The 27199-nt window shown below is 42.8% G+C and overlaps 1 protein-coding gene across 10 annotated transcripts in view; it reads left to right on the top strand.

The window, feature by feature from the left end:
* The window catches only part of NAV2 (neuron navigator 2), a 268615-nt gene that overhangs the window by 222011 nt on the left and 19405 nt on the right, over positions 1-27199 (top strand). For 8 of the 10 annotated variants that reach the window (XM_033928185.1, XM_033928184.1, XM_033928183.1 and 5 more), the window contains 8 exons: positions 290-313; positions 1654-1728; positions 7233-7316; positions 8347-8458; positions 16367-16512; positions 20909-20917; positions 21264-21436; positions 26778-26931. In XM_033928185.1, the coding sequence (XP_033784076.1) occupies positions 290-313; positions 1654-1728; positions 7233-7316; positions 8347-8458; positions 16367-16512; positions 20909-20917; positions 21264-21436; positions 26778-26931 (777 nt within the window). The remainder of the gene's footprint in view (positions 1-289; positions 314-1653; positions 1729-7232; positions 7317-8346; positions 8459-16366; positions 16513-20908; positions 20918-21263; positions 21437-26777; positions 26932-27199) is intronic. The other 2 variants (XM_033928182.1, XM_033928178.1) reach the window with 1 other exon arrangement.

Below are 27199 nucleotides of genomic sequence, written 5' to 3'. Positions count from 1 at the left end.
TCCCACCTTTGGCGAGTAACATTATTTTTGTTTGGATTCTTGTAATGTCTGTCAACGCCATATTGGAGGTGAATCGAGCCCTAGGAGCTGACCCCACAGATTTATAGTTTCTGATGTGTGATATGGGTGTTGCACATACTTATTTACTTGACAGGGAATCTTGACTAACTCTGAGACAGTATAAGCTTCAGAATAACAGACCTGAATGTGTTTTCATACACTTTAAGCTTCTGAGGTCTATAACTAGGATTTGTTATTTATGAACGTCTTCTTTTTTTCCCCTCTTTAGCCTGAAGAGAAATGCCATTCAGAGGTAAGGAACACTTTTCTCTTCATTTCTAAACATTTTGTAGCATTTTGGTGGCAGTTCCATAAATCGGTGCCTCAGTCTAGATTCAGCAATGTCCCTACGCTTAATAATAATAATTTTATTCTTAAATACTGCCATACCGAAAAAGTTCTAGGCGGTTCACAACAAGGTGAGCTAATACATGGGATACAGATAAAATACAAATTAGAATAATGGACTTATAAACAGAAAAAAGACAGAAAGCATTTACAATATAATGCAGAAAATACCGGCATGGCAGGGAAGGAAGTAATACATAGAACAGATCAAATACATCAAGTTGAATATAAGGAACTTGATTGAAAAAATGAAGCAGAACCCATAATGCCATCTTGGTGCCAAGATTCCAAAATAGAATACTGGTACAAGTTGGCATTAGCACCCCCTCCTACGCCATGTTGATGGCAGGTACAAGTTGTTGCCGCTAAATGTGCCGAGTGACGTGCGTAATTTATAGTTATCTATAAGATTCACGTGTACCTGGGAGACACGCCCATGGCCCACTTAGCTTTATACCTTCCTTTGCAGTTAGACACTATGGGGCTGATTCTATAAATGGCGCCTAAATTGGCCAGAGCCTAAAAAAATGGCGCTGACCGTGTGTCAGTCACAGGCGTCATTTACAGAATCGCCGTGAGAAGCGCCTATGTAAAATCGTAGGTGCCTGAAATGTAGGCCAGGGTTTTAAAGGCTTCAGGCGCCTTCGTTTTTGGAAACGCCCACATAGGCATTAGGCGCTGCTAAGCGCCATGCGATAGGTACCCATGTACGCCTAAATCAAACCATGCTGAAAATCCACCCCCCCAACCACACCTACTTTGTGATAGGCTCCTCGATGTAGACACTTACCGAGTTAGGTACCTACCAGCTAATTAATCGCACTTTCAATTAGTGCTAATTAAGCCAATTAAGAAAATTAAGTTAGGTGCTTAACTTCCTCCCTCCCCTTTTACAAAACCGCGCTAGCGTTTTTAGTGCTGGCCACGGCAGTAACAGCTGTGACGCTCTTAGAATTCTATGAACGTCAGATCTGTCACCGCCATGGCTGGTGCTAAAAACCGCGCTACTTTTTTGTAAAAGAGGAGGTTTAGGCATCATGTATAGAATATGGACCTATGGCACTTAGACGCTACCTTGTAGAAGAGAAAGTAGTGTGCCTAGGGAACTACCTGTCAAGTCCATGGCGCTTTTGATGTGCCTACTTTATAATTTTACCCCTTTTGTTTAAAAAAAAAAAAAGCATGAATTTGTTTCTTGTATATATATTTAAGCAAGTGGTTTCTTTTACTGATGACAATTCGCAGATTCGCAAGCTTCGAAGGGAATTGGACGCATCTCAGGAGAAAGTGTCGGCGCTGACGACGCAGCTGTCCGCTAACGTAAGAGCAGTGTTTTTCTTTAAACAACACTCGGAGCCTCGTGTCGCGAGACGTGTATTTTCCAGCTGCACAAACTCTTCCAGTCGTTTTGGTTCTGAGTGCACGCGGCTGTGGTTTCATTTTAGGCTTGGCCTTTCCCCTAAATCACATTATAGTATGAAAAGCTTTGATCCAGTGGATATGAAATGAATTTGAAATAAACAGTCACCGTGCCTATCCTTAAACATCTTATTATCCAAACGGCACTCAATTTTTATACATAAATGTTCTTGTGAGGATCGCCCATCAAACTCTCACCAAGATACAGGTCCTCGTCGACTTATGACGGTTCGACTTTACGACGCCTTTCCCCCATCCCCTCACTGCTGGACCACCAGGGAAAAGGTATGTGGGGAGGGGTAAAAAATACTGTAGTTAGTATAGGCCGACTTATGTCCAGATCGACTTGCGACCTGTCAGTTGGAACCAATTGCGGTCATAAGTTGACGAGGACTTGTATATACCAAACCCAGTATATATCTCATATTCCTCACCTCCAGCTCCTCAGAAGTACCACCTGGGCTCAAAAGTTTTCACTGCCCTAAGCTTTATGTCTTACCTTCCTCACTGGAGCCGCTATCAATTTTTACTAACCATCTTTACTTTTAAATTTTTATGTAACAACCCTTCTAGCATATTTCAAGGGTACTTAGCTTTTAATTGTAGTCTTCTTTTGAGGGAAATAGGAGCCAACGTGTTTCACCTACAGAAGTTTTTTCAAGGCTTATCATCCCTTAGCAAACTTTACACCGACATATCAGACCACTGAATGTTGATTCAAAATGGCCGCTGCTTCTTCCTCTCCCTTACACACCTGTGTACATATCTTGATGAGAGTGTCCTTAAACATCACCACAAGGGGGGAAATTCTATAAAACAGAGCCTATGTAATTGAAAAATGCCGTTTAAAATGGCAAAAAAACCATTAAAGTTAAAGCGCCAGCCAGTATCTAAATAAAAGGTGCCAGAATCATGCCTACGGAGTAGGCGCTTTACAGCACATAACGCCACTGTGGGCGTGGATAACGCCAGACGCTAGGCGCCCGTAAAGCGTCTATCGCGAATCACAACAAAGATGGATGCCGGAAATTTAGACCTGGAAAACCCTGGTCTACATTTCCAACGCTTATCTTTCCCGGAGGCGCAATTCTCTATGCGACGCCGTTGCGCGATTGGTGGCCACTTTATAGGCAGCTGCCAATATTGGCGCCATGTAGAGAATCCGGGCCATGTAGCATAAGACAGTCGTAAGCCAAGCGAACCCCATTGTGGTGAATTCAGGTACCTCCCCTTCTTCCCCCACCCCAATCAAAGATACAGGTGTAGGGGGTCATTTAATAAGGGAGTGTCTAGGGTAAGCCTGCTCTAAATCTGCTTTATAAAGACAAATAAATGCCCATTTGTCTTTATGAAGTACAAACTAAATTGGCAGGTTTCACTGTCCGCACATGATTTTTAAATATGCTATTTTAATTGTATTTATTTAATTTTCTATAACGTTCTCCCAGAGGAGCTTAGACCAGTTTACATGAATTTATTCAGGTACTCAATCATTTTTCTCTGGGGAGGGCTCACAATCTATCTGAGGCAATGGGGGGGGGGAGGGAGGGAGATTAAGTGACTTGCCCAGGGTCACAAGGAGCAGCATGGAATTTGAACACACAATCTCAGGTACTGAGGCTGTAGCCTTAACCACTCCAGAAATCAAAGTGTAGTAAAAGTGAGCCAAGTCTAGGACAATCAAACCATTGTGACATCACTGATGAGATTGACTCTTATTGGTGGAATGAGGCATTATGATGTCACAATCTCAGCTCTGGTTATCAGAGGCTTCACACTATTTATTTATTCAGTTTTCTATACCGTTCTCCCAGAGGAGTTCAGAATGGTTTACATGAATTTATTCAGGTACTCAAACATTTTTCCTTCTGTACCCTGCAGGCTCACTTTCTATCTAATACACCTAGGGCAATGGGGGGATTAAGTGACTTGCTCAGGGTCACACGGAGCAGAATTGATTTGAACTCACAACCTCAGGGTGCTGAGACTGTAGCTTTAATCACTGCGCCCCACTCTCCCCATGAGCACTCTGCCTGTACCTTGCCCTGTACACACCTACTACCAAAGACTGTGCCTTCATATTGTTCTGCGTACCTTTAATCTGATCAAAATTTTGTTTTGTCATTTATACACGTATGTAGCCACATATCTGCAGACATGACTTTATAATATTACCCTACAACAAAATACCCCAGCAGTATATATACATATATAATAGAAAACCAATCCAAATACTGCTATTACCCAGCAATACACTTCTAAATATAAGCCCAGGCAGCTGGAAGGGCTCGGGTCTCAGAAACGGAGCCTACGCAGAGCAGTGGCAATCACAAACTGAGGAAAATCCGCGTAGTACAATAGCTCCAACTCCAATCATTGACCCACATATATATTTTTTAAGGCATTTTCAAAAAGCAATTAAAACAGCTAACCCACAGCCGGGTTGCATAAAAGAAGTGCAAGCCAGAAACTGAAAAAAACAGCAACCAAACTACTTAGCTTTTATGGCTGACTTTGCTGACTTGTCTTTATAGAAGAGTGCAGTCACTAGTGTAGATTTGCCGACGCGGCCAGCGTTTCGCGGAAATAATTAATCAAAAGCATCCGCTGCGTCAGGGCCACCAGGACGTTCAAAAAGTCAAGGCTTCACTGCAAAATTGAACACAAAATGAAAAGAAAGCAATTAGCTCCCGAGAAACTACCGAAGTAGACACATACAAAAACAGCACTTACATTACAGCACTCGGTCACAGCATTTCAAAGCAATGTTAAGATGGCCAACGGCTACGTTTTATAGCCCTTCCGTAATAGAAACGTAGTGACGTCACACCTCGCTAAACATCCTATAATCCCTAATAGAAATGTTGCCACTCAAAACATCTATTCAAGCCAGACGGCCACAGAGTGTTAAGTCTATTTATCCATCGCTGTTCTCTCTAGTGCTAGAAACCTCCTGAAATCTCCTCCTCTCATATTGGGCTGCACTACCTCTAAAATAAGGGCTTTTAAAGACCCAAAGTCATGAGATTCTTCGAGACAATGTTTGGCTAGAGGAGCCCCCATTATTCTATTTTTAATGTTGCTCTTATGTTCTGTGAGTCTTATAGTGAATTTCCGGGAGGTCTGGCCCACATACACCAGATCACAAGGGCATTGTATAACGTATATCACCCCACAGGATTTACAATCAGAATTATGACGTAACATGTATTCTTTCTTATCTCTAGGATTACAAAAACAGTTGGTGCAAAGCATAATCTTACACATTTGGCACGCCCCACATGCTTTATGTCCTATCCAATATGTAACTTTTAACCTTCCCTCCCTTCTACCCTCACTCTCCAGTTTGTCTTGTAATGTTATTTATGTTTACACAATACTATTAAATTAATTATATATATACTTTTATTATTATTTTTTTTTCTATCCTGCAATCTTATTGTAAACCAGCTAGATATTAATTTGATAGTTGGTATATCAAAATCAATAAAACTTGAAACTTGAAACATACATGATCAGGCCCTAGCCTAAAATTAGGCAGTACAGATGGGCATAAAATCTCCTTCAAATTCCTAGTTCTCCGGAAAGCAATCCTCAAATTATAGGTTTTAAACGTACCTGAGGTACGTAAAATCGCCCAGTGTTTTTTAAGGGAGCTAACCAAACGATGGCATTGGCTCGAATAGGTTACTACACATGTCATGTATTGTTCACCTAATTTCAGAGCCTCAGATCTCCTAGGTGCAAAAAGGCCCTCCCTATTGCAGTATAACGCTCTTTTATATGCTGCAGAAACAACTTTTGCAGGGTAACCCCAGGTCAAAAATTTTTTTCTTTAAAACATCAGCCTGTTTTTTTAAATTCTATTTTAGAGGAGCAAATTCTCCGAATCCGCAGAAACTGAGAATAAGGGAGACTCTTTTTCAAAGAACTTGAATAGTGCAGGGTGGAATTACAGTCAGTGGGTTTGGTGAAAACAGACCTATGAAAAACCCCTTCCCTAATTTCAACAGATACATCGAGAAAAGAGATCTGGTTGATGTTATAAACATGAGTAAAGCACACTTTAGGATGACAAGCATCTAAGTACACAAAAAATTTTTCTAAATCATTCATACTACCATTCCAGACTAAAAAAATATCATCAATGTATCTGGTCCAGAAGGCCACATGTTGAAAAAATTCACAATCATACACCCAGTCACGTTCAAACTTGTCCATAAACAAATTAGCAACGCCAGGGGCCATCGTAATCCCCATAGCTATCCCAGATTTCTGCTGAAACAAATGATCTTCAAACATAAAAAAACTGTCACACAGTACAATCTTCGCAAGAGAACAGATGAACTTAGTTGGAACTTTGGGATTGAGCCTTTTCTCTAAGGTGTCATGAATTATTTGAAGCGCTTCAGACTGGGGTATAATAGTGTACAGCGAACACACATCTATAGTCACCAAAATCGAATCTGGACCAGGTCTAATAGCATCCAGTTTTTCCAGAAACTGAGTCGTATCTTGAGTGAATGCAAGAGTCTGTCGCACAAACTGTTTTCTATTATATTTATAATATTACCCCCACAATGTTTAATAATAAATAGATTTGTTGCTTCCTCATTCAGGTTTTTATTTTCAGCTTTTTAATTAATAATCCCTTTGGCACTGCCCAGTTACTGTAATTTTCCCACTTTCTTTCCCAGTCTGTTCTGGGGCAAACCTTTTAAGTTAGCCACTGAAATTCCGTGAGCGTAAACACCAGCACGGAGACTTGTTTTAAAGCCAGGTTTTAGCAGAAAACATGATCCACCTGCTGCTGAAATTTGAGCAGTCTTGTCTGCAACCGGGGATTATGTGATTCTCCCCCTGTGGGTTACAACCCAGTACCTGTTTCTTTCTCAGCCATCTGTTTGTGGAGAAAATAAACAGTGTTAGTCACCTCTGCAATTAACTATGATGTGAAAAACATTCACCCTTAAACCCTGCTGCTTGCTTCAGCATAAATCTTTCACTGGAACCAGTTCTGTTCTCTGTGCTGGCTACTGTCAGCTTTTTGGAAGAAGAGGGTCAAAGTGCATCCCTCAAAGTAGGCAAGAAAAAAAACACCCAGGACCATCCAGATATGGGACAAGCAGCTGAAATTTATTGATGGACCTGACACAGGCCTGTTTCAGCTCCCTGAAGTTATGGGTTCAAACCCACGATACTCTTTGTGACCCTGGGCAATTCATTTAATCTCCCCATTGCCCCAGGTACATTAGATAGATTGAGAGCCTGGGAAATACAGGGGGAAATGCTTGAGTACCTGAATGTAAACCCCTTAGGCTATAAGTGGTATAGAAATACTAAAAATAAATAAACGAGGCTGGCGTGGAAAAGTCCTGAGGCAGCTCATTACGTTTCTTTTTCAGGCTCATCTGGTGGCAGCCTTCGAACAGAGTCTGGGAAACATGACTATCAGACTCCAGAGCCTAACCATGACTGCAGAGCAGAAGGCAAGTGGAAATACATTTGGGGCCAATTTTCAAACCCTGGGAGGCAGCCCGGGTACCTCCCGCTGTCGGCGGCGAACCCGGAAATTCAATGCCGAGGCCATATCTGGCGACTGGCGTTGGATTTTTGGTCTGGTTTTCTCCGCATTTGGCGTCGTACACCAACTATCTGACTGGCCAAGTCATGGCGGCCAATGATAGACCCAGCTAAATAGCCCGTCCTGTAGGCAGTCAGCTGGCGCTGGCACTTCTCCTCTGCAGTGTACCGCGGCACACCTGAAATCTCAGGAGGCACACTGGTCTACGTGAACCGTGGCATAGCGAGGGTGTGAGTGCCCGGGACGTTGGCATCCCTTCCCCTGCCCTCGTCTCCGTCTTCCCTTCCCCCGCACCTCTAGTTGCCCACTGCTGCGAGCAACAACTTCAACCTGCTCCTCGCCACCCCGTTACTACGCGTGGCACCCAGGCGTAACATCAGAAGAGCAGACGCGGTCGTGAGGAGCACGTTGGAAGTTGTTGCGCGCAGCAATGAACAAGTAGAGGTACGGGGAGAAGGGGGGGGGCATGTGGCGAGGGGAGTAGTGGGAAGAGGCGGGGCAGAGAGGAGGAGGGGTACCGGCACCCCCACCAACATGACGCCCAGGGTTGACCGCCCTGCTACTACTACTATTTATTATTTCTATAGCGCTGAAAAGTGTACGCAGCGTTCTAAATTTTAACATACAATAGGCAGTCCCTGCTCAGAAGAGCTTGCAATCTAATTTAGACAGGACATTTCAGGGTTGGGGAGGTTATAGTGGGGCTAGGTATCTGACAGCCGTGAGGGTTGAAAGCAGTTTCAAAAAAGTGGGCCTTTAGCTGGGATTCAAACACTGCCCCCTCCCCCCCTTTACTCCGCCTCTTGGTGCAGGCAGTGCCCAGTGCCTGAATTCCCGTGCATTTCTAATACCCGGCAACCCCTGTAGGTAACATTTTCATGGCGGAGTGTTTTGTATCATATGGCGATGAAGCATTTCCTCTTCTTTCTCAACAGGATTCGGAGCTGAATGAGTTAAGGAAAACCATCGAACTTCTGAAGAAGCAAAATGCAGCAGCCCAGGCTGCCATTAATGGCGTCATTAACACACCTGAGCTCAGCTGCAAAGGTAAATTCAAGACTCTTCTTTTAAAATAAGTCCCAAGGCACTTTGGTCCTCCAGGCAATGCCTGATGTAACATACCCTGGCAATTACTGCTCTTGTATCACAGGCGTCAGATTATTGTGAAGGGTTCAGTTACTTTGTCATGTGTAGGTCCTTTTTGAGGGTCAGACTCCTTCCAAAATGCTTCAGCTAGACATCCTACTGCTGCCAATGAAAGCATGACCAGCTTGTTGGTTACGTAAGATTATGCCTTCAGTTAGGAAACCTCACAATAAATCTCTGGTGCAAAAATAGACCCTTTTCAGTGACAATAATGTTCCAGAACAAGAGGCCTGCAGGGAGTTAAGCTCAAGAAATATTTTTACATTAGTGTTTAAGCCCGTTACATTAACGGGTGCTAGAGTAGATGTCTGTCTGTCTGGTTGGTTTTTTTCTTTGTCTCTCTCTCCTGTCTGTCTGTCATTCTTTCTGTCTGTGTCTCTCCCTGGCCCCCTGTCTGTTTGTCTTTCCTTTTCCGAGGTGGAGAGCGGCCTCTGAGGTTCGCTACAGCTGGCCGGCGAACCTCAACAGGCTGCTTTGAAGAGGAGCAGCAGTGGTGGCAGCAGTTGGTGAGGGCAGGAGGGGGGAGTCGCTGGCGTGTTCCCTGCCTCCGTGTTCCAAAATGGAATTCAGCACGGCGCAGCAATTACAAAACCCTAAGTGCGCATGCACGCTTAGGGTTTTATTATAGAGGATGAAAAGGATGTTGGAAGCACGGGTTGGAGGGAGGCAACCTGGGCAATTGTTCTCGGCTTGTGTAGAACAAAGAGCAAAGCGAGTATACGGAGCAAAAAGAAATTTAATGTGTATTTTTTTAATGCTTGAATACGCTGGATTGTTTGATTACGCTGTTATACTAGAGAGAAGATTGCTATTTGTTTTTCCTCTGTAGTTTTGCCTCTGATGCAGCCCTAGGGCGAAACGTGGCCACGTCAGGCACATGTGACATTAAATTTCTTTTTGCCCCATATACGCATTTGGTCTCCTCTTTTGTTCTATACCTGAATCATCTCAGCTCCTCTGCCTCTCTCACGTCCCTCCAATTGCAGATGGCTGTCTTGGCCTCCATGTCACCCTGAAGCTAAAGGAGGCGCAGAGGGGCATTTTCAAAACATATATCTAAGTCCGATTTGGACGTATGGCGCTAGATGTCCAAAGTCGGCAGTAAGAAAATCCCTATTTTTTTTCCAAGATCCTCTATCTGGACATCCAGGCCACCGCCAGGATGTCTATCTTGATACCACATTTTCGACCAAAATTTTGTCCGAGTTCCAAACGCCCAGAATAAGACCATTTGGACATCGGCGGGGCCAGTCTTGTAATGGACTAGCAACAGAGCAGTGGGAACACCTTAGAGGGCACTGATGTGAAGTTCACATAAACAGTTCCAGATAAACATCTCACCAGAACTCCCTTATAGGTTATAGTGAGCCCCCTAAAACTCACTGCACCCAATAGCCCTTAAGGCTGCTGGTGGCACATACAGTATAGGGCAGTAGAGTAGGGTTTGGGTTTTATTTGGTGGTCTCACATTTTCCATCATGAAGGTAGTGGTTAGAGTGGCTTATGGGCCTTGGTCCTCCTCTCTAGGGTCCACACTAACCCATCCCCCCACCTCTGTGCAGCTATACCACTTGCTGATGTTCTGGAGACAGTGGTGTAGTGCGGGGGGGGGGGGAGTGGGGCGATCCGCCCTGGGCGCCCCCTGCCTCGCCCCCCTTCCCTTTCCCTGCACCGCTACTTGTTCACCACCACGAGCAACAACTTCAATGTGTTCCTTCGCGAGCGCGTCATCTCGCCCGCCGACGTCGCTTCCGGGTGCAGTGCATAAGAAGTGACTTCAGGGGGAGGCTTGACGGGGGTCGCAAAGACACTTTTGAAGTTCTTGTTGCTCACGGTGGTGAACTAGAGGGCAGAGGGTGCCTCTCACCCCCTGACGCCACTGTCTGGAGACAGGTATGTATGTTTGTATTCTGATCTTTGTGGGTGTGAGGGGGGTCCGAGAGCACTGGGGGAGTGTGTGTGTGTGGGGGGTCTTACATTGATGCATTTAGTAGTCATCTGGTTAATTTGGGCACCTTTGTGGCACTTAAGACCCTTCTAAAAGAGGCGACAAGCAGCACAGTTCACATGGAACCAACCTACATTGGAGTCTTGTGAGCTGGGCTGCTTCTTTGTAGCCTCTTCACTTCTTTGATTTTTTTGTGACTTATGTTTTTATATTTAAGACAGCCAAGGACCATTAAAAAAAATATATATATATATTTTTTTAGTTCAATCATCTTTATTGAAAGTTTTATAATATACAAAACAATAGGGCAACAATGACCAATACACTAAGCAAATAGTAACAGAAGATATACATATTGTCTATCATTGCCACAGAAAGAAGCCAGGGTAGGAAACATCCTACCAAAACCCCCCAAAAAATATTTTGACCCTATTTCTTTCAGAATATTAGTTCAGGCATTAATCTTGTCTATTCTCGATTACTGCACTATAATCTATTTGGGATCCTATCAAACAAGCCTAGGAAGACTAAGGCTAATTCAAAATACAGCTGTCCTTTTAATCCTCGGGTTGAAGAAACAGGATCATGTCAGCCCTTATTACCGTCAACTGCACTGGTTGCCAGAATACTTTTCAAATTTGCTTACATTTGTTATAAATTGCTATTTGAACTATCTCCATCTTACCTTTTTTCTCATTTTGAATTGTATAGTCCAGGGGTCCCCAAAGTCCCTCCTTGAGGGCCGAATCCAGTTGGGTTTTCAGGATTTCCCTAATGAATATGCATCGAAAGCAGTGCATGCACATAGATCTCATGCATATTCATTGGGGAAATCCTGAAAACCCGACTGGATTCGGCCCTCAAGGAGGGACTTTGGGGACCCCTGGTTTAGTCTGATTAACTGTACTCGCCGCTCTGGTTTATATATTTTTCCTAATCCCAAAAATTGCCATTAAAAGTTTATTGATAGAACCTTTGCCTATCATTACATTACATTAGGGATTTCTATTCCGCCTGTGCCTTGCAGTTCTAGGCGGATTACATTATGGAAGATATCTGGGCAGTTCCAGTAGAATTACATTTCAGGATAGGAGTATATTACAGTAACAGTAAAGAGTTATGATACTTCAAGTTCACAGAAGATAATACTTATCACAGAAGTTATTACATATAACAGTAGATAATGCATTTTGCAGAGGTAATACATGGCAACTCGATCGTTTAAATCGGGTGTAATGTAGAAGAGTTACAGTACATTTTAGGTCACAGACAAAGAGATAGTATAGATGGGTGTTTCCGAAGTCGTTGGTTGGGAACTCATTGGGTGGTGGTTAGAGTGATGGGAGATATTTTTTGAACAGTAGTGTTTTTATTTCTTTGCGGAACTCTTTTATGTCTGTTGTTTTGGTCAGTAATTTTGAGATGTCAGAGTCTATTTTAGCTGCCTGTGTCCCCAGGAGGTTGTCGTAGAGTTTCTTACGACAAGTACCGTTGAGTGGTGGATAGGTGAAAAGGTTCTGTGTTCTCCTTCTTCTTGGTGGGTGGTAGTGATGGAAACGATTAATTAGGTAACTGGGTGCCGTGCCATGGGTTACTTTGAAAATGAGACAGTAGAGTTTGAATTGTGTTCTTGCTTTTATTGGTAGCCAGTGAGATTCTAGGTATGCATTGGTAATGTGGTCGTATTTGCTGAGTGAGTATATGAGTCTGAGGGCTGTGTTCTGGATGGTCTGTAGTTTTTTTATTGTGTTGATCGGGCAAGGTAAGTAGAGGCTGTTGCAATAGTCGACAATACTTAGCACAAGGGATTGGACAATGATCCTGAATTGGTCTTTGTTAAAGAATTTCCTGATTTTTCTTAAATTTCGCATTGTGAAGAATGCTTTTTGGGTGACCTTTAGGATTTGTGTTTGCATTGTGCAGCATCTGTCTAAATGTATTCCTAGGATTTTGAGGGAGTTCTATATAGGGTACTTGATTGAGTTTACTTCCAGTTCTGTTAGGGATGGTTTTTTGTCCTTCTCTAGTAATAAGAATTTGGTTTTGTCAGAGTTCAGCTTCAACTTGTGATCTATCATCCATTTATCCACTGTTTCTAATGTAGTTTTCAGGCGTTCTGTGGAGATTGGGTTGTGTATGTCGAATGGAAGGAGGATGGTTATGTCGTCTGCGTAGCTGAAAGAAGTAATATTTTGGGTGTCTAGGGTGGTGCCTAGGGAGGATATGAATAGGTTGAAAAGTGTGGGAGAGAGGGGAGAGCCTTGTGGTACTCCAAATGGATTGGACCATGGTTCAGATAGAATGTCTTTAGATTTGACTCTGTATGTTCTAGTTTTAAGGAAGCCTTGGAACCAGTTATGAACTTTACCTGAAATTCCTATTGCGTCTAGTTTTTGGAGAAGTATGGAGTGGTCCACTAGATCGAATGCAGCTGAGAGATCAAATTGGATGATTAGCAGTCTGTTTCCTTGGCTGAGGTGACTTCGAGCTATGTCTAGTAGAGATACCAGGAGAGTTTCTGTACTGTAGTTGGTTCTGAATCCGGATTGGGATGGATGTAAGATATTGTGGGCTTCAAGGTAAGTGGACATTTGTTGTGCAACTAGTCCTTCTATTATTTTGACGTATGTTGGGATAGAAGCGATTGGTCTGTAATTTGATGGGTTATTTGTTAGACCTTTGGGATCCTTCAGTATAGGCGTGATTATAATTTCTCCGAGCTCTGGTGGGAACTGGCCTTCCCTGAGTGTGGTTTGCAGCCATAATGTGTAGCTAGCTTTGAAGTTGGTGGAAGCTGTTGCTAGTAGGTATGGTGGGCAGTTATTCAGATCACATGATGATTTGCAATATTTTTTGTATAGCCTGTCCAGTTCAGTCCACTGGGTTGTAGGGAAATCGGTCCAGAACCTGTCAGCTGATATTGCTTCATCTGATGTGGGTTTTATTAGAATCTTGTCTGTGTTGTTTTGTGAGTTGTTGAATGTTGTTCTAATTGAGATGATTTTATTTTTGAAGTGGTCTGCTAACTGAGAGGCTGTAAGTGTTAGGTTTTCCTGGGTGGCTAGACATGGTTTAGTGTCGGTAAGGTTTCTTACTAGGTTGAACAGTTTTTTTGTGTCTGGTTTGTCGGTGCCTATGAGGTTGGAGTAATAGTCTTTACGTTTTTCCTTCAATTTGATTTTGTATTGTTTGATTTGGATTTTCCATTCTGTTTTAGTAATTTCTTGTTTCTGTTTTATCCATGCCCTTTCTAGTTGTCTACATTTCCTTTTTAGTTGTAGGAGTTCAGTGCCAAACCATTTATCTGATTGTCTGTGTATTTTGTTTTTTTCTTTTAGTGGTGCTAGTTTGTTCAAGGTCGATTCGCTGAGAGAACGCCAGGTGTTTATGAATTCACTAGGGTTGCTGGAATCTATTGCTGGGTCCACTGCGCTCCAGAATGTGTTCGGTTCGATTTTCTGTCTGGTCATAGAGCTTGTTTTGAGGGGAGTGGGTTTATTTTTGTTATGTTCCCAGTTGATAGTGAAGTTGTATTTATAGTGGTCCGACCATAGGGTGGGTTGCCAGGTGCCGTTGGTGATTTGGATGTTTTGTGAGTTGAGGTTTGGGGATGAGTATGCTGCAATATCGAGTTGATGACCTTTTTCATGTGTTGGTTCCGGTTTGAGGATCTGGTACGATAGGGTACTGAGGTATGATATAATATCTACTACTTGTTTGGAGGTGTGGTCTTCTAGATAGAGGAAAGAGAGTTCTGGAGGATGAACTCTTCTAGCTCGTGTTTAGTGTTGTTCCATTTTCCTGGGGTGATGTAGCATAGAAGGCAGTTTAGATTTCCTGTAAGGGTGGTGTCAGAGAGTTGGCAGGCTAGAAGGTCTAAATGGGGGGTGGAGTGCTTGGCTAGGACTTTGATGTTGAAGTTGTTTTTTGCTATGATTGCTAGCCCTCCTCCTCTTCTGTTAGCTCGGCATACTAGTTCAATTTTGTATCCTTTGGGACAGATTTCAATAATGTGAGGGTCTGTGTCGGATATGAGCCAGGTTTCAGTAAGGAAGAGGCATCCTAGGTTGTCTTTGATTAGCCAGTCTTTGATTAGTTCTGTTTTTGGACCTACCGATCGTATATTTAAGTATGAACATGCTATTTGTGAGATTTTTGTGAGTGGGAAGGGGGTAGGAGCTATATTTGATAGTATTTTTTGTGATGTCTGAGGTCTTTGAGAGCTTATCTTGGCTATCAAGCAGATAAAGTTCAAGTCTGGTTAGATGATACGATTCGACAGAATGCATCTTTTTGCACTTTCAGGAAATTTAGTTAAGACTTATTTGTTTAAAAAATTTGTTACCCGATTGATAATTATATAATTGATGATTATATAAAAATTCAGTGATGAAACAGAACACATAAGAAGCAGGGTACAATATATTTATTTATTTATTTCGATTTCTATCCCGTTCTCCCAGAAGCTCAGAACAATCGTTTGAAAACAGACTAGTCATGACAACAAATAGGTTACAGCAGACAATAACGGAGCTTATTCTAGAGACCAGACTGGTCATAGCGAAGAGTACCAGGAGAAGTCTATTGAGAAGTCAGTTTTTAATGGCCCGATTGCTCTGCGGAAGGTCATTAGTGAGTTTAGCAACCCAATCTGTGTGGGTAGTCGGTTCCATAGCTGTAGGATCTTTTGTACGCCGTACTTATTCGGAGGGATCTCCCGTTTTATAAAACTATAGTATGAATACTATGATAAGAACATAAGCAGTGCCTCCGCCGGGTCAGACCATAGGTCCATCCTGCCCGGCAGTCCGCTCCCGCGGTGGCCCAAACTGGTCACGACCTGTCTGTATCACCAGAAGAGGCTCCCTTGCAGGAGCGGACTGCCGGGCAGGATGGACCTATGGTCTGACCCGGCGGAGGCACTGCTTATGTTCTTATCATAGTATTCATACTATAGTTTTATAAAACGGGAGATCCCTCCGAATAAGTATGGCGTACTAAAGATCCTACAGCTATGGAACCGACTACCCACACAGATTGGGTTGCTAAACTCACTAATGACCTTCCGCAGAGCAATCGGGCCATTAAAAACTGACTTCTCAATAGACTTCTCCTGGTACTCTTCGCTATGACCAGTCTGGTCTCTAGAATAAGCTCCGTTATTGTCTGCTGTAACCTATTTGTTGTCATGACTAGTCTGTTTTCAAACGATTGTTCTGAGCTTCTGGGAGAACGGGATAGAAATCGAAATAAATAAATAAATATATTGTACCCTGCTTCTTATGTGTTCTGTTTCATCACTGAATTTTTCAGTCCTCTTTCTTTGTGAACCGTCTAGAACTCTTTGGGCGTTGGCGGTATAAAAAAAATAAAGTTATTATAAGACCCCTGAGAAAAGGATCATTTTTATTGTATACACTATTTGGTTTCTATCCTGTGGGTCACTTGTGACTGAAAACACCCTTTCTGGATTTTTATTTTTAAGATTATTGTTTTAAATTACTTGGACGCTTATTAAACTACAAACTGGTGCATCTGATCTTTTGTTCCACAATCTTTTTGTTCTTTTGCTGCTTCATTTCTTTTCTGGAACCTTTGGTGCTATTTCGATTTTGTTGTTTTGGATGGACTTGCCCAGGGTCTCAAGGAGCAATGAGGGATTTGAACCCACATCCTCAGGGTGCTGAGTCTGTAGCTTTAACCACTAGGCCACGCCTTCCTGCACACACCTCTCCAATAGAAATTGCCCTAAAATCAAAGTGACTCATTGTACATTGATATTTCTCTTGTGGTTAGATTTCCGAATGAAAGTTACAGCTTTTGTGATCTGAGGGAATATGTTTTTATCTGTTTTCTGCTAGGTAACACTACACCACAGTCAGCTGATCTGCGGATCCGAAGGCAGCATTCCTCCGACAGCGTGTCCAGCGTGAACAGCACCACCAGCCATTCCAGCATCGGCAGCAACATGGAGAGCGATTCTAAAAAGAAGAAAAGAAAGAACTGGGTAAGATCATTGCAAAATTCACCCCAAACACAGGCCACTCCAGTTCCAAGAACCACCAAAAAAGTGAGGCTTCCTGGGTTATCCCCAAGGAAGCGTTGATCCGATACCGGTGTCTGCCCCAGTCTAGGGATCTGGTTCATTTGCATATTGAGGGTAATTCTTAATTACATGCTTGCATTTACACTTTTTTGCAGGTAAGTGTGCATTTACACGCATGAGTGGCAGCAAAGAGACGAACGGCCTCTTTCACAAAGTCGCACTAACAGCCCCGAAGCCCATAGAGATTTAAAGGGCTTGGGACTGTTACCGCACGGCTTTGTAAAAGAGGCCATAAGTATATTCTATAAGGGCATGCTTAAGGGACGGAGCTGACTCTTAGTTTCAAGTTTATTTAAAAAATTTTATACCGCTTAATCAAACTTCTAGGCAATGTACAATAAAAAAATACCATAAAAATAAATTAAAGATCAGAGATACTAAACAATACCAGGATATATTAGTGGAACACATGATGTGACATATAGACTTACTTCAAACAAGTGGGAAAAAGGAGGGCAAGAACTACAATCTTTGGAGAAAAGAGCACAAAAAAAGGAAAAAACAATAGGTGAGGGTAAAAACTACAAAGCCTTGTTTTAGTCCTTAAAAGGACAGTTATTGTCCTGGAACAAGAACGTTTTTAACTTGGATTGAAATTGATTTAATGCGGATTCGATGCGTAAGTGATTGGTCAATTCTTAGACGTGTTATTTACAGAATAGTGTAGGCCAGGGGTCTCAAAGTCCCTCCTTGAGGGCCGCAATCCAGTCGGGTTTTCAGGATTTCCCCAATGAATATGCATGAGATCTATGTGTATGCATTGCTTTCAATGCATATTCATTGGGGAAATCCTGAAAACCCGACTGGATTGCGGCCCTCAAGGAGGGACTTTGAGATCCCTGGTGTAGGCTGTGCATGCCTTTGCCATATTTGCGTGACCACAGTTATGTCAGACACTGATATAAAAGAGTCTCTTGTCATGTGACTTCAGGGCACCTACAAGGGAAGTGGGGTGGGAAGCCCACCTGTCAATTATAGGGGGTAATGTTATGACACTCATATATAATTATACACAGATCTCTCTATGCAAAAAAATATATCTGCTTTGTTTAAAGATCATATGAAAACATTGGACTATTTTAAATTTTAAACATTGAACCATTATAAGTGCAAAGAACATACCAACATATGCCAAGGAAAATGTATATATTACATGTGCACCGGGGGGTCCTGTTGGTGTCCCATTGCTGCCACCTTTTCCTGATGGTTGCTTGTTCCATCTTTAGGACTCTTTGCTGCTTCTCTGGTGCAAATTACCAGTCCAAAGTAATAGTAAGCATTATTTTTTTTTTTAATGTAAATACTTATATACCACTTATAGCCTAAGTGGTTTACAGTCAGGCACTCAAGCAATTTTCCCTGTCTGTCCTGGTGGGCTCACACTCTATCTAATCTACCTGGGACAATGAGGGATTAAGTGACTTGCCCAGGCTCAGAAGAAGCCTGAAGTGTGGACTTGCCCAGTGTGGAGTGTGCCTGGAGTGTGGACTTGCCCAGGGTCACAAGAAGTATGGGATTTGAACCCACAACCTCAGGGTGCTAAGGGCATGGCTCTAGCCACTGCACCACACTTTCTCATGCTTGCATAGAATTAGTTTTGCTTCCTTTCTGTAACATAATCCTGTTTTAAAAACAATTTGTGAGGGTCCCATGTCAGCCAAGATGCTGACTGAGCAATCCCTGGATTTTCAGTGACGTTGAGCCAACTAGTGCTACTGAAAATCTGAGGAGTTTGGTGCTCAGGTAACTGTCTGGGCAAGCAGGACTCCGGAAACAGCTGTGCTAACTTGCCTTGTTAGTTATTCTGAGTACTGGTTTTGAATGTCAGTTGGGAGTGTGTGGTGCAGTGGTTAGAGCTACAGCCTCAGCATCCTTAGGTTGTGGATTCAAATCCCATGCTGCTCCTTGTGACCCTGGGCAAGTCACTTAATCCCCCATTGACCCAGGTATATTAGGTAGAGTGGAAGCCCACTGGGACAGATAGAGAAAAATACTTGAATACAGTAAAACATTGGTTTGTGAACATAATTCGTTCCAGAAGCATGCTTGTAATCCAAAGCACTTGTACATCAAAGCAAATTTCCCCATAGGAAATAATGGAAACTCAGACGATTCGTTCCACAACCCCAAAACTTTAATACAAAATACTATATGTACTTGTATTGCAAGACCTCACTCGTATAGAACAGTCGTTATACTCCCGCAGCGTCAAAGAGAGAAGAACCATCGGCTCAGTTGTGATGATATGATGCGTGTATACTGTATGTACTCGTATTGCAAGACTTTGCTCATTTAGAACAGACACTACACTCTTGCAGTGTCAGAGGGAGAAGAACCATCGGCTCAGTTGCGATGTATGTATACTGTATGTGCTTGTATTGCAAGACCTCACTCGTATAGAACAGTCGTTACACTCCCGCAGCGTCAAAGAGAGAAGAACCATCGGCTCAGTTGCGATGTATGTATACTGTATGTGCTTGTATTGCAAGACCTCACTCGTATAGAACAGTCGTTACACTCCCGCAGCGTCAAAGAGAGAAGAACCATTGGCTCAGTTGTGATGATATGATGCGTGTATACTGTATGTACTCGTATTGCAAGACTTTGCTCATTTAGAACAGACACTACACTCTTGCAGTGTCAGAGGGAGAAGAACCATCGGCTCAGTTGCGATGTATGTATACTGTATGTGCTTGTATTGCAAGACCTCACTCGTATAGAACAGTCGTTACACTCCCGCAGCGTCAAAGAGAGAAGAACCATCGGCTCAGTTGCGATGTATGTATACTGTATGTGCTTGTATTGCAAGACCTCACTCGTATAGAACAGTCGTTACACTCCCGCAGCGTCAAAGAGAGAAGAACCATTGGCTCAGTTGTGATGATATGATGCGTGTATACTGTATGTACTCGTATTGCAAGACTTTGCTCATTTAGAACAGTCACTACACTCTTGCAGTGTCAGAGGGAGAAGAACCATCGGCTCAGTTGCGATGTATGTATACTGTATGTGCTTGTATTGCAAGACCTCACTCGTATAGAACAGTCGTTACACTCTCGCAGCGTCAAAGAGAGAAGAACCATTGGCTCAGTTGTGATGATATGATGCGTGTATACTGTATGTACTCGTATTGCAAGACTTTGCTCATTTAGAACAGTCACTACACTCTTGCAGTGTCAGAGGGAGAAGAACCATCGGCTCAGTTGCGATGTATGTATTCTGTATGTGCTTGTATTGCAAGACTTTGCTTGTATATCAAGTTAAAATTTAATCAAATGTTTTGCTTGTCTTGCAAAATACTTGCAAACCAAGTTACTTGCAATCCATGGTTTTACTGTACCTGAATGTAAACCACTTAGGCTATAAGTAGTATATAAATACTAAAATAAATAAAAATAAATCATACTTTCCAGCAGTCAAGCAAGACTCAGATTAGGGCTGACATTCAATTTCAGGGTCAAAATGTTATTAAATGCTATAAGGATTTAGTGGGGCCTCAGTGACACTGGTTTTGTGCTCTGCACTGCTTTGTCTTAGTATCGGGAGTGGCCCAGTGACACAAGCCACTCTTCCCTGTACATTTCAATTTACATATTTATTCTGTTTGATATACCGCAAGCTTACAATGCAATCTAAGCAGTTTACAATTTTTAAATATTATCACATATTGGAAAAGAACTCCAAGCACTACATAGGAAAGTGGAAAGTGTATCGGCTCGTAGGGGTTATCGAGTAGATGAAAGTTTTGTACGACAGGCTGAAAGGCCATTAAATCCCATTTATGTGTTTGAAGTGGGTCAGGGAATGCAGCCTTGTTTGCAATTCCTTTTAATATACCGTCCCACTGCCGAAGACCAGCGGGAGCAAAGGTTTGTGAAAGACCAAGGACATTCGTGTTAGAAGCCATGCACACAGGCATCGACCCCTGAGTGAACCCCCAAAAGTGGAGGGCTCAGCTAAATGGATAGAAATGAACACTGAAAGTACAGTCTGACTTAGAAAGGAGCGAGAGAAGAGCAACAGCGGTTATAGGTTCATAATGTTTTGCATGGTATCGTGTGAAAATCTGTTTGTACTCACTATGTCACATAGTCTCTGTGACCCTCTACCCTCAAAGGGTTCAGGGTTGATCGGTGTGTGTATACATTTTATTCTGTGTATCTTGTTATCCAGTCATTTTTGTCCTAGAAATCTTGTGCTTCCCTCCTCCACTCCATCACTGGCTTTATCTGTTAAATTTTGTCTTTTTTCCTTCCCCCCACCCTCCTTTTTTCTCCACTTGCTCTTCATCTGGCAGGTCAATGAGGTAAGAAGGACCTATTTTAAAATACAGATACCAAACTAACCCATTCACCCAGACTACTAACCCCACACTTATCAGTAACCTCATTCGTGTTCTCTCCAAGCCTTGTGGTAACGCTAATATAAGGAGCTAAAAGACCCTAAAACGAAGAGAATGCAAATGCAGCCGTTTTGTTAAATCTGCCTTCGCTTGTAACGGCAAGGAAAAAAGACTTCCATTAACCTTTCTCTTAAAAATAAACGTCTGCATCCATGTTTGTCGTTCATGTATACCATGTGTGTGTTTTGTGTTTCGCGTAGCTGTCTTTTGCCGCTTTCTGGTCCATTTAAAATACCTCTTTGCTTTTCAGTTACGAAGTTCCTTCAAACAAGCATTTGGTAAAAAGAAATCCCCCAAATCCGCATCGTCTCACTCTGACATCGAGGAGATGACAGACTCTTCCTTGCCTTCCTCGCCAAAGTTAATGCACAACGGCTCAGCACTTTCCACCCAAGCAATGAGGAGCTCCCTTTCCAGCTCTCTGTAAGTATTAAAGCATGTATAACACTTTCACGACCTGCCAACTGTTTGCAAACAGGGTAAGCATGCACTGTACAGTTTTAAAAATACATGGCTGCCATGTTTTCACCAATGAAATTTCTCAGCTTAATGGAAAAAATGATTCTTGGTATTAGCGGGATGCATTGCTGACCAACTGAAATGCTTTCTTTGGTTTCTTGCAAATAAAATTCTGTAATGTAAGCTAGCGGTGGAGTTAGTGATTGTCTGGGTTCTTTCAGTACTTTATAAGCGTACGCGCATACAAGTTCCGTGTAGAAGGCTTACGTTGTAGACTCTTAATCCTAGGATTACCTTTTGGACAGCTTTCAGAGTGATCTAGCTGGATTAAAGCGGATTATCACACCTAGACTGGCCTGCTTGAAAACTGCGTTAGTCTGCGCAGATGAAAAAAGCACAAGTTTTTACAAGCTGGCATACTTCAACTGGATTGCAAATTAGCCTTCCAAGGGATGTGTGTACGAGGAAGGTGTAAAACCATTTCCTGTTTTGCCGTCTTTGTCCGCCTACACAAACTGACAGGTGCAAAATATGGAAGCCAAAAGTGGCCACAGTCTGTGTGAAAATGGATCACGATATGTCTGTCACGAGTGCTCCGTTTCTCTGCCTTTGTTATGAGAGCTCTGTTCTAGGTTGGGTTTTTTTTTTTTTCCTAAGCCGATCTGTTTAGTTTGTGGCTCACTATCCTTTGTGTAAAGTAGTCTTATCTACTGGCGCGACATGTTTAGACCTAAAGAGACTCACCCTGGCGGCGGCAAGTCAAAAGCTTACAAAGAATCTTGGGTGGGGTATCTTTGTAGCTGTCTGTAGACTCAGGAATGCAATACAGGTTTTTTCCCTTACAGAGATGAATTTGATAGACTAGTGCTAAGTGCTGAAAAGTTTTCTTGACGCTTTCAATGAGATACTTGTTTCAGATGGAATCCTTGAAGGTCTAGCGGTTGGTTCCCTTTCAGAGTCATACTGTGAGATATTTGTCAGGCATTTGTATACAACAGACATGCCAAGTTTGCATTTTCATAAGACATGGGAATTTTGTAAAAGCTATGCCCAAACAAACATCAGACTTTTCCATCCTCTGCCGGGTCACTTGAGCTGCCTTGAATAAGCATAAGATGATAAAGGGGTGGGACTCTTCTCGTATGAGGGAAAGACTAGAAAAGTTACGGCTCTTCAGCTTGGAAAAGAGAGGCTGAGAGGAGATAGGATGGAAGTCTACAAAATAATAATAATAATAATAATAATAACTTTATTTTTATATACTGCCAGCTATCTTGCGACTTCTAGGCGGTTTACAATAAAGAACTGTGAATACAATGAAAGAAAATGTAAATACAATAAAGGGAAACTTTACGTACAATGAATTAAAGAGTATAGCAGTGTATATCTCAATACAATAAAGGGAAACTTTACGTACATTGGATTAAAGAGTATAGCAGTATACATCTCGTACAATGGATTAAAGAGTATGGTAGTATACATTTGATAATATTAATAATGTTAGCAACAGTTTGTGTGTTGCAAGGCTAGGAAGTGCCCAGCTATTTGCACAGAAGTAGAAATGTTCCGTAAATTGAATAGAGTGTTCATAGTTAGTGGTTAGGGGTTGGGTTTGACAGTTTGCATGATCAGGTATGTGATGATGTTACGGGGGGGGGGGGTTGATGTTCCAGTTCGTTGCCTAGGTATTTCAAGAATAGGTAGGTTTTTAGGTGTTTCCTGAATTCTTCATAGTTGTTTGTTTGTGCAATTAGTTTTTCTAGGTCTTTACCCCATATGGCTGCTTGAGTGGAGAACAGGTACAAGTGGATCGATATATTTTTTTTTTTCTCTCTCTGCATCAAGATTTACAAAGACGAGGGGGCGCTCTATGAAGTTACAGGGAAATACTTTTAAAACCAATAGGAGGAAATATTTTTTCACTCAGAGAATGCATTGCCAGAGGTTGTGGCAAGAGCGTAGAGCGTAGCTGGTTTTAAGAAGGATTTGGACAATTTCCTGGAGGTAAAGTCCATAGTCTGTTATTGAGAAAGACATGAGGGAAGCCACTGCTTGCCCTGGATCAGTAGATGGAATGTTGTCACTCTTTGAGATTCTAGAATCTTATTACTCTATGGGATTCTGGAATCTTAGTACTCTTTGGGGGATTCTGCATGAAATGTTTGCTCCTATTTGGGGTTCCGGAATCTTGCTAATCTTTGGGATTCTGGAATGTCGCTACTCCTTGGGTTTTGGCCAGGTACTGTAGTGACTTGGATTGGCCACCGTGAGAATGGGCTACTGGTCTTGATGGACCTTTGGACTGACCCAGTAAGGCTATTCCTATGTTCTTATGTTCTTTATAATACATTTTCCCTTGAAGAGCTACCTCCATACAGTAGTTACTTTGCTTGACAGCCACATGTCCTCCCAAGCTTCATATAGCTTCTGCTGCCACCATGGCCCCCCCCCCAAGCCTTATCTACCCCCAGCACTGAGCAGAACACCTCCCACCTGCACCCCCATATACAGATCACTATTTTCTTCTATCACTGGCAACATTGATGGAATTTGAACATCTGAACTGATCCTCTGGGCCAAAACGAATTTAGTCTGGAAGCTGCGCAGTCAAAAATATTTGTCACAATTAAACTTTCACTCCAGCTATTCGGTGAGATTAAGCTAGTGGAAAAACACAGACAGAGCTCTGTTTTACAGAATTAATTTAAGCCTCCTACTTCATCTTTCCCCTTACAGAAGAACGTAAGGTTGGAAACAGGTGATCAAATGAATTGAAAATGTAAGTGGCAGGCTCAGACGGTTCTGTGCCTTCACTGGTTTAGGATATCTAACTGGATCCCTGATATGTACATAAGAACACAAGAATAGCCTTACTGGGTCAGACAATCTAATCTAATCTAATCTAATCCTTAGGTTTGTATACCGCATCATCTCCACGTTCGTAGAGCTCGACGCGGTTTACAGTAGGAGAAATTGGAAGGAACTACAACAGAGGGTTAGAGGTAGAAGTGCTATCTCCTCCTCTCCCTATTGGCTAAGGCTCTTAACATTTGCATCTCCTCTTCCTATAGGCTAAGGCTCTTTACACCTGCATTGTGAGGTCATAGAGCTTTATGGTTATAGAAAAAGAGAAACATGATGGCAGATAAAGGACAAATGGCCTATCCAGTCTGCCCATCCGCAGCATCCGCTATCTAATCTAATCTAATCTAATCCTTAGGTTTGTATACCGCATCATCTCCACGTTCGTAGAGCTCGACGCGGTTTACAGTAGGAGAAATAGGAAGGAACTACAACAGAGGGTTAGAGGTAGAAGTGTGAAGAAAATTTAGAGGACTTGGGATGCCAAGATATAAGAGTTTCCTTGATTCCTAAGTTGGAGGGAGACTTACATTTTTTTGAGAAAAGCCAGGTTTTCAGATGTTTGCGGAAAACCTGGAGAGAGCTCAAGTTCCGAAGAGGGGAGGTAAGGTTGTTCTAGAGCTCAGTGATTTTGAAGTGGAGGGAGGTCCCTAGCTTTCCTGTGTGGGAAATGCCTTTTAGCGAGGGGAAGGATAGTTTTAATTTCTGGGAGGATCTGGTGTTATTAGGGTTTGAGGAATTCCAAGAAAGAGGGATAAAGGGAGGGAGGATACCGTATAGGATTTTGAAAGTTAAACAGGCGCATTTATAGTGGACCCTGGCGATTATCGGAAGCCAGTGGAGCTTAGCCAGGAGCGGGGAGACATGGTCAAATTTACTTTTAGCGAAGATGAGCTTGGCCGTGGTCCATCAAACCCAGTAGCCCGTTCTCACAGTGGCCAATCCAGGTCCCTAGTACCTTGCCAAAACCCAAGGAGTAGCAATATTCCATGCTACTGATCCAGGGCAAGCAGTGGCTTCCCCCATGTCTTTCTCTATAACAAACTATGGACTGTTCCTCCAAGAACTTGTCCAAAGCTTTCTTAAAACCAGCTACGCTATCCGCTCTTACCACATCCTCTGACAACGCATTCCAGAGCTTAACTATTCTCTGATTTAAAAAAATATTTCCTCCTATTGGTTTTAAGAGTATTTCCCTGTAATTTCATCGAGTGTCCCCCTAGTCTTTGTAATTTTTGATGGAGTGAAAAATCGATCCACTTGTACCCGTTCTACTCCACTCAGGATTTTGTAGACTTCAATCCTATCTCCCCTCAGCTGAAGAGCCCTAACCGTTTTAGTCTTTCCTCATACGAGAGGAGTTCATCTCCTTTACCATCTTGGTCGCTCTTTGAACCTTTGCTAGAGCCGCTATATCTTTCTTCAGTTAAGGAGACCAGAATTGAATGCAATACTCAAGTAATTTTTTTTTTAATGCTTAGATTACACAAATGAAAGAATATACGTTATATATACACGTTAACCTTTTCATGGCAACTTCAGGAATATTTTGTGCCTTACTGATCCGTATGTGTTATGTCCTTGCAGGTTTGCGTGGGGGGAGGGAGGGGGGCTATGTATGTGGAGAGTGATCTGTAAGATAATGTGGAGGCATCGCGAGGGTGTGGTGCCCTTTCCCTGTATCTCTTTAATTTGCCTAAGGAATGGGCAGCATTACAATCTTGCTGCCCGTGTCATGTCTGTTTTCCCTCTGATGTCACTTCCTAGGAGTGGGACCCGGAAGTGATGTCAGAGAAAGCCGACACCGATGCGGGCAGCAAGTTTGTAATACTGTTCACGCCAGGAAAATCAAGCAGGTACCAGAAAAGGGGTGCACATGGGCGGCGGGGGGGGACGACGACACCCCCTAAGACTATGCCCATGGCGGACTGCCCCTCCCCCCTTACTACGCCACTGTTTGGAGAGTTATGAAGAGGGTGGGGGGAATGGTGTGTAGCGTGTTCTTCACTAACAAGTGTGCCTGCATCTCCCCTGCTTATCCCAAAAAACAAGAGGGCAGGCGGGCAGCAAAATCCAAGATGACAGTCAAAACAGCAGATCAGCTAACGTGAAGCAACCAAAGTCAGATTGTTGTTGTAGAGGCAGAAGACACAAATGAAAAGCTGATCTGCTGTTTTGACTATTTTTTTCCCTCATGCTCACACGAATGCCTGTGTAGCTCCCTCCATTTTAGCAGTATAAATCTGAGCTTCACTCATTCACCCCAGGATTGCAACAATCAAGTCCTGCTGTATCGGTCTATTGAACGTTCATTTCACCACCCAATATTCCCAAGTAATTCCTGCCCCAGCGTATGCTGAGTGAATATAATGTTGATGGAATCGTTTGAGCCCCTTGGGAGCTAGTCACGAAGCCTCTGTTTGGGTTTTGAATCTTTCTGCAGCATTTCTGATTGCACGGAGAGCGAGGCGGAGAGCGTGCTGCAGCTGCGCAGTGAGCTGCGGGACAAGGAGATGAAACTGACGGACATTCGTCTGGAGGCCTTGAGCTCAGCTCATCAGCTTGACCAGCTGCGGGAGGCCATGAACAGAATGCAGGTGGGTGAGAAAGAGGCCTCAACTGCCTCTTCTTAAAGACAGTGCCACGTTTTTTGGACACGGGCACACAGCCGCCTTGGGGGGGGGGGGGGAACATGTTACTGAAATTTGGTTAATTGTGGACTGGGGACAACTTTCAGGGGAAAAAGGATTTGTTTTGTACTGATAACATCGAGGCACAGGCTCATGCTTGCATGGGCCAGATCACGTGATTGGTGGGAACGGAGATTTGAGCTCTGTTCCATACTGAAGGGCTGAAATAGTCATC

The sequence above is a fragment of the Geotrypetes seraphini genome, chromosome 19 (genome assembly GCF_902459505.1).
Source record: "Geotrypetes seraphini chromosome 19, aGeoSer1.1, whole genome shotgun sequence".
In the NCBI taxonomy this organism is placed as follows: Eukaryota; Metazoa; Chordata; class Amphibia; order Gymnophiona; family Dermophiidae; genus Geotrypetes; species Geotrypetes seraphini.
The sequence above is the reverse complement of the archived record's forward strand: the minus strand, read 5'-3'. Positions and strand labels throughout refer to the sequence as shown.